This window comes from Podarcis liolepis (genome assembly GCF_965112155.1).
Source record: "Podarcis liolepis genome assembly, chromosome: 5".
Classification (NCBI taxonomy): domain Eukaryota; kingdom Metazoa; phylum Chordata; class Lepidosauria; order Squamata; family Lacertidae; genus Podarcis; species Podarcis liolepis.
In genome coordinates this window covers 63147895-63156253 of record NC_139556.1, presented here as the reverse complement: position 1 = coordinate 63156253, position 8359 = coordinate 63147895, and the positions used below count along the sequence as shown (strand labels likewise).

Genomic DNA, 8359 nt, shown 5'->3' with positions numbered 1-8359 from the left:
CTACTTCTGTTTTGAACAGGAAAACTTGTGAAAAGTTCTGCACCCATAGCCCATCTTAACATGTTCCTATCTGCCCCACACCAAACCAGGGCAACTTCCATCCCTTGTAATAAAGGCCCGGGGATTTGTCATACTTTAGTACTAGCCAAATCAATGAAAAACAGAGCCTGGAGAGGCAGAACAAAGATAACATGTACACCAAACAATGTTTTTAGGGTTTATTTTAATCTGCTAACATCCAGTCTCGATCTAGACAAAAAAGAAAAGGGGGAAAAAACCACAATTAGATGACTGTTCCTTTTACTTTGCTTTGTCCATTTTCGTCATAGGTTTTGAAAAGGAAACAGGCTTCCTTTTCATTAACACTTTTTTTTTTTAAAAAAAGAGAGATGTGATAAATAAATATATAAAGCTTTAAATGTTGCTTCATTCAAATTAAACATTGCTTTTAGTTCCTGCAGCGAACATGCAGACCTTACAGATTCAGTCCACTGGAAAACAACTGTTGGGATCTTCTCTCAGTCAGTGTTGATCAGAAGAGCCTGTTCTCAGATCTCAAGAGGGTGGAAAAATAGGGAGGGACTTGGTTTAGAGAGATCGTAAGTAGCACTCTGTTCCTTGGCAGAGAAAAACACTCAAGGAAGGGAAATGGGATCCTGTGTGTGGATTGTCCATGCGGTTCCTGGTGCTTCTCAGGCAGTGATGGGGAAAGCAAGGACTACATGAGCAAAGCAAGCAACATGACACAAGATAGATCTCATTTGATTCCAAGAGTATTTATGTTGGCAAAGCCTGGCGATGCCTGAGGATTTGTCCAGCGATTAACACAGGAGTATAGGAACGTCACAGTGAAAATGTTTTCAAAAAGCACTTTAAAAGCAGTTTGAAAGAGGCAATAAAAATAAGTTAAAAACATACTCCAACATGTACAAAACAAATCGTCCTTTGAAAATAATTTTAACATAATTTTTTTTTAATAGCATGGCTCCCAAGTTCAGCATATAGAAGGAGCACCTGAGAAAGGGGAAGAGAAATGTAAAACCACAGAGGAAAAGTGTGGGGTGGGGGCAGAGGCTCATTTGCATATAATGCCCTTCAGATTTTATTGGAAACCAAAACATTCACTGACGGTAGAGCAAAATGATAATAAAAGAAGAAAAAAAACCCAGCCTCTTTTCAATGGATCAGCGCATGAGTGCATGCAGTCAACTCCTGGTGACAATTATTTGGTTGGGTAATTGCTCTGTGCTTTAAGGGACTTTAATTCAACCCTTGAATTTGTTTCTGCTAGTGGAATGTGATAATGCATCATTCAACAAAGAGGAAAACTGAGCAGAGCTGCGATCTGAAGCATATGCTTTGTAAAACAGTGGAGGGAATGAACAGTATGAGGATTTCCGTGGTGCTGGCGTCAATTCGTTACCTTTCATCATTAACTATGAAGAGCTGCATGGCTGAAATGGATTTTAAGGCATTATAGCACCAGCCGGAGTCTGGTCAGAACTATTCTGGAGCATCTACAAGTTTCAATGAGACTGACATTCCCATGATGATTAAGGCGCATAACTTACTTCCAGCTTTGACACTTTAGCACTAAATTGTGAAAGTTATGACCTGCCTTTCTGCTAGACAGGTACGTGTCTTCAAGAGATAGCCTCATGCGGAAACTGCACAGTGCAAAGTGTGCTATTAGCCATGCCTGTTGAGGGATCAGAGTGGGCTGAATGAGGATGTGCACTGCAGGTGTCAGGTGTTGCAAGTGCACCTGGTCCCCAAGGAAAGCTCTTTGCAGACACTCTGAATATCCTTGTTGGTGATATAGTCAGCCTAAAACCCAAATGAGCATGTATTTCAAATTGCCTAAGGAGAAGTTCCTTGAAAGTGGGGCTTGAGTCATACTGTGTATGCCATTGTGACCCTTTGCTGCACAAATCAAGCAATCTATTGTTTGGCCTAGTTCCTTCCTGCTACCCAGGATCCAGGCAAGGTATTAGTAGAGATGCTGCAAAGCTTTGCAGGCTACACCTTCTTCCTTGGATCAGAGTAGACATGTGCTGGCCAGAATGCTTCTGAGGAGTGAAGAAGAAACATAGAGAGCTGCCTTAAAGCAGGTCAAGCTTATTTGTCCATTTAGCCCACTGTCTATTATTTGTCCATTTAGCCCACTGACCTTCTGCATGAATCTACCACTGAGCTAAGGTTGCTTCCCAAGTCAATGTCTTGCTGTGCTGGAATCCCATAGGATCCTGGACCAACACTGGCCTTTATTCTCTCATGTTCGGTGTGCCATGTGTTGGAATTGCCATTGCCCTCCATATGCTCTTATATCCAGACAGACCCTGGAGGAAGTGAGGTCCATAGCTTACCAGGTTGTACTACAATCTAATATTGCATGGACCTCCTCTGACTTGGTTTGCTTGTTGCACAGATGGATTGCTCCTGAGTGCAGGGAGAGTGAGAAAAGCCCAGTTGTACCAATCACTGTAAAGCTTTCAGCTTTTTAGCAGCAGAGGAACCACCCAAATGGATCAGGCCAATGGTCCATCTAGCCTAGTATCTTGGTTTCCAGAGTGACCAGCCAGCTGCTTCTGGGAAGCCCACAAGCAGGATAGTAGGCCAATTGCCTTCAACTGCAAATTGTATTCAGAGGCCAGATGCTTCTGAACCTGGAAGTTCTATTTATGTATCCTGACTAGGAGGCGTTGTCTCATTCTCTATTACAGTGTTGGCCAACATGATGTCCTCAAGATATTTTTGGACTCACAACTCCGATCAGATTTGAGCATTGGTCCTGGTGGCTGAGGCTGAGGGGAACTGGAATCCAAAAACATTTGAAGGGCACCATGTTGGCTACCCCTCCCGTATAAGGGCAGAAGAATCAGTGTAGACACCACAGCAAAAGTAAGACACAAAAATCAAAAGCAAAGGCGGCAGCAGTTCTTCTGGCTACTTAATACCTCTTTTTGTGAAGATTTATTCACTCCAACTTTTATTTTTAGTACAACCACTGTTAGGAAAAGCTACCCTCAGCCTCATCCTGCATTGTTATTCACTTGGAAAGAATTCTTAACAATGCTTTCTTCTGGAAATAGTTTTGCAGGGATAGCCGATAAACAACATATCTAATATATCTTGTTTTTACAGAAAATGTTTTGCTAGGCTAGGGTCTGATCTATCACAGGCTGTGTACACACATTTATAGCATGTACACTTTTGAAGCACATTTGAAGTGTATTTCCCCTCTCAAAGAATTCTGGGTATTGTAGTTTATTAAGGGTTGTTGGAAATTGTAACTTTGTGTGGGGTAATACAGTGTCCAGAATACTTTGAGGGAAACAATGTACTTTGAATGTACTTTAAAGGTATTGTGTTTGTTCCTTCAGAGCTCTTTCATTGGCCCTTTGCTCCAAACGGCTTCCATGAAAAACCATTTCTCAATCACTTTCAGTGTGACTTTAGGTGGTTGGCTGACACTACAAAACCTGCTTACTGTCTTAAGGACTGCAATAGTGGAAAGCTATGAGCACTGGGGGGAGAAGTTTGTCCTGAGCCAGAAGTGTTTTTTCTGCAGTAGCCGCTCACATGGCTGAATACAGATGTTGATTTTCAGTGGCTGCAGTACTGTAGATATTTGCAAGACTTCTCTGGAACCAAGACTACAAACTTTATACGCCGTTGCTGTCAACATAGGAAAAGTTCAGTCAATGACATGGGAGGTGAAAGGGCGGAAACACTACCCACCAAAATGTTGGATGCCCTTCAATGCTTAAAGCCACCCAAGAAAGGACATTTGGTGTCCAAGCGAAGACTCTATCACACTCTTCTCAGCCCTCAAGAAAGCCACAGACCAGTTTCCCTTTGCCTCCTGCACTCTATTATAGCTTCTTAGCCATTTAGCTGCACCCTGAGTTCCTTCAGTGGTACCTAGGCTTTTAAGTTCAAATTATGACATGCCTACTAATAAGCCTTTTTGTAATGGTTTAAGATTACTGCTTTTGATCTGTAAACAGGAAAATTCAGGGGAAGGAGATAATATGTCAAAGCTGGGACTTGAAATAGGGAACCCCTCCACCAGCTGCAGGTATGGAGGTCCCTACTATGGAGTAGGTATGGAACCCTACTCACCTTCCTTGGGTAGATTTAAGGGAAGCTGATGAAACAACATTCAGTAGTTTTATTTCCTTAGTCTGTTCTTAAACCACAATGCTACACAAAGAAAATGTTGGAGAAAGACTACCACTGATCTCCCCAGAGGTCTAAGATTTCCACAGGCAAGATCCATTAAGGTTGTTGTGGAAATAAAATTTAGGCACAACAAACAAAACACTCCACTTTTATCCTTAACCACACAAAATGTGGAAGCAGAGTTTGGCCTTTGGAACCTGCTACCAATCGTGCAAAGTATAACACAGCAGGCTCTCCAGTCTTCACGCTATGAATATGGATTAGCTGCTGCAACCATTTTTATATTATAGATCCATAACTATGAATGCACAGTAGAAAGCCTTTAGGTAAAGCTACATGCTCTGCATATAGAACAGCTGCTTCTTCATAGCACACATACGTTTGTGAGAAAAGGGAATCTGAAATAGCATTTGCTTTTGTTTGTAAAGAGTTTCTTTAGTTACAGAAATGCACAGGTGTCCTGGGAATTTAGCAAACTGCCATTCATCCCCAAATGTAGGATTTTTAACCTGCAGCCTCCTCTACCCAAAATAATGCTTTAAAAAAAGCAACCCAAAATAACTAGGATGAGATAGTTTTCCTTTCCTAAACCTCAAGGGCATCTTTTTAGCCAGCTGTGCACACTCAGAGAACAGGAAGGCCTTATTCCTAGAAACACTGCCAGGCCCATACAAGACCCACACTAGCACTGATTGACAAATAGATCTGGCAAAGTACTTAAGAACTTGCATATTTTTCAGTGTGGGGTAATCAGGAGCACCTGGGCATTTGGGCTGATCAGAGAAACACTGAAAGAAAAGGACAGGTTTTTCAATCAGCCTGCATGGGGTGGGATTTTTTTTACTGGGTTTTTAATTTCCATATCACTCCAAGCCCCTTTTCACTGACTGGTTGTAGAGAATGCGTAGACATAACAAGCTCTGTGTGCTTAATCAGGCAGGCTTCTATACTAGAGGCTTCCCTCCTTCTGGGGGAAAAACACACACACACTACAGTTTGGAACCCAAAGCTTTGGCAACTATGCAGACAAGAGTGGCCTAGGAAGAGGGAAATCCATTACAAACCATGGGAAATGACAGTGCTTCTTTGTGAATAAATATATCAGCCTCTCTTTCTATATTTCCAGTTTTCTCTCTGATACATAGTGAGTCCATCCACTGAGCATCAACCTAACTGCCAGCTTATTTCAATTTCATCTATAACCTAGTCATTTGCATCCTAGGGAACAGGGAAGGAAGGTGACAAACACAGCTTGCTTGAGCCCCCCCCCTTTCAGAAAGGCTTAGTAGAAAAGAAAGACACATGCTTTGGATGGAGATCAAATTATCACTTGATGCTCTCCAAACAAAACTTAATGTTAAAAAAAAGAGAGAGAGGAAAAGGGATTGTTGTGGTTATTACAGGCTGGAAAAGTACACCAGACAGTGCCTGAAGCAGAGAATCAGTCAAGATGCCCAGTTTTCCAAATGCTACAGCTTTGTTAAAAAAAGACAAAGGCAAGGCAGGCTTTGCCCATCCTGGAAAACAGTGGTAACACTGCCTCTTAAGTTCAACAAAGCAGCACTCCTACAGCTGGTGGATGCAATGCAGCAAATGTTAGTTGCTTCTAAATCCCATTGAAATCAATGGAGTTTGTGCCCAGTTGAACGCTTAAAGTGAAGCCCTATACTCCATACCACTCGTGGGCACTGAGGACAGCATGGAATGCCAAACAATGAGCATTTTGAATATGTAATATCTGTGCCAATTCAAATAAAAGGCCTTCCCACTGGAAGCAAAGAGTGTTTTGAAGCATAAACATAAGCAAGAAAACAGCCAACAATGTGGTGATCAGCAGTTTGCAGGGAACATCATAGACTACCTCCTTTTAAATGTCAGGGATTGGTGTATCCCACCCCCCAGTTATTTCTAGGAAAGGACGTTTTCATGAATATGTGATAAGAACCCATGTTTGGTTTTATGTGGGATTTAGTAGTTAGCATTTGAATAACTGCCCGTGAGGTAAAAGCTGAGAATATTTTGTGCACAAACCCACCGGTTGTTTTGGTAGTGCAGTGTGTAGGATTGGGAGTGTGTGCATGCAGGTCAACCAGTGCCATGTATTCAAACTTCTGTGCTTGATTTGCGGTCCAGGCTGTATTTTGCTTCCTTGAATGTTTCTCTTTCTCAACTTTCCCTTTCCCTTTCTGATTGCTTGTTTTGATACTGTTCTGTTCTTTTTGACCATGGTTTTCCATTTGAAGCCAAGCAGCTGAAACTGGAGGGAAGTCACCGTCTGGCAAATTCGCTGCCATTTATTATGACTTTCGCAACTGAAAACCTCGCTTGAGCAAGGGAGAAAAACATTTGACATTTCTGAGGATCAAATTACTCTTGCCAAGGGAGAACAGTGGTTACAAAGCTACTATCCGTGACCTCTAGATTTGCATCTAGGAGGATATGAAACATTACACTGTATTTGGCGTCAGAGCTGGGGGACCTACGCTTGTGCATTTTAAACTCTGAGCTCTCTAGGATTGATTCCTTAATATTTTTTTGTTTTATTTTATTTTATTAAGAACCCCATTGGTCTTATAAGAAACAGTAAAAAGACCCTTTGTTTATAGAAGCATTCTACCTTCTGTTTTACAGACCATTTTTTTGTTTTTTTGTTTAAATAAGAGTTGCTGTTTTTAATTCCATGTTCTTTTATTATGGAAACCCTAAAATCCTGTTCTCAGTATAAAATTCCGTCAAGGCTACCACTTCTCTATAATATGGCTCATGTAGTCCTCAGTAGGCAAGCGCCCTTGCTCTTCCGTCTCTTCCTTGGGAAGTGCCTCATTAGACCGGTGAAGAAGCCGCTCTTCCCGATTCTTTATCCTCTGCTCCATCCTCTCCAGCTGCCGCTTGTACTGGTATCGCTGTTGGAAGAGGTCTTTTGCATAGTCGTACAGCTGCATGTCCAAGTCATTAAGTTCTTCAATCCTCCTTATGGTGTTGTTGTCTACCTCTACTCCACCTGCCCTTGTGCTGTTGTACTGCATGAACGGCCTGATGAATTTCAGATTGAAAGTTCTCTCAAACAAGTACTGTGTTTTCCTCTGGAACTCTGTCAAGCCAAAAAAGGCCATGTCTCTGAGATTCTTCTTAGCGCTCTCCAGCAGTATCTGTGCTCGCTTGTTTTCTGGTATGAAGGACATATTATAGCAACCCACCAAGCTCAGGTCAGCCAACATCCTCACTTGGCGATTGTTGGCTAAGTTATATGGGCAATCCATGAATTCCTGAAGAGTACAGCCTGACCAGTCTGTGCCTTCATAGCATGATGGCAGCTCTTCGGGGGTTGGCGTCCGGCCATCACACATGTGCAAGGATGTTTTCCAGGTGGCTCCTCGTTGGACGTGCCTCCATTCGCTGAGGTAACGGGATACAGGATCTCTCAGCAGAGTGATGTAATAAAACTTCCTGTAAGAAAGAAGAATTGTATGTAAGGATTCTATACACATTGTAATATAACTGTTTGGCGCTCTGAGGCCTAGCGTATATAGAAGATGGGACAATAATCAATGAGCTGCTTTGTGTGGGAAATTGCAGCCAAATATAACTATGCATGAGTACAAGTTGGTGCATGAAGGGGTTAAGACAATAGAGTTGGATTCCTAGACTTAGCTAAGTCACCCTCCCCACTTCCTGTTCCCTTGTTCTCCGTGCCATGTAAATGACCAAGAAAGATGTGTCTAAGCAAGCTCCACGTTCACAGCACATGTTTGAAGTTATCTCCCTGTTTTTTCCTACCAAAGAGCATTCTGCCTGTGTTCTCACTGTTGCTGCTTAGATAAAGGCATGAATTTGATGTTTGGAATGTTTTATAAGTAAATCATTTTAAACATACTTAACAGTGTTTGGTCTGTTCATTGCAAGAGGGGTAGAAATAGATGTTTGCAAGCAGACTAAAAGGGACAAAAAGCTCTAACAAGCTGTAGAATGAGACAAGTGTGGTGCTAACTGCTGTTTAACTTTTGTGAGTTAGACTCTGCTACTGCAGCTCTCTCCTGCTGGAGTAAATTTAGCCCCACGTTTTGAATCCAGGAACCCAGCCAATTCTTTGGTTATTTACTCCCCAAACAGGGATTCATATTTTTCCTCCCAGAGTTTGCACATCATGTTCAGCCATAAATTATTGCTGTAAGCA

At 42.0% G+C, this 8359-nt stretch overlaps 1 protein-coding gene across 1 annotated transcript in view; it reads right to left on the bottom strand.

The window, feature by feature from the left end:
* Positions 1-205: 205 nt before the first annotated feature.
* HS6ST1 (heparan sulfate 6-O-sulfotransferase 1) overlaps positions 206-8359 on the bottom strand; it is a 194403-nt gene continuing 186249 nt past the window's right edge. Inside the window, exon 2 of the mRNA XM_083505762.1 lies at positions 206-7632. Within this exon, the coding sequence (XP_083361888.1) occupies positions 6924-7632 (709 nt within the window). The 3' untranslated portion in view covers positions 206-6923. The remainder of the gene's footprint in view (positions 7633-8359) is intronic.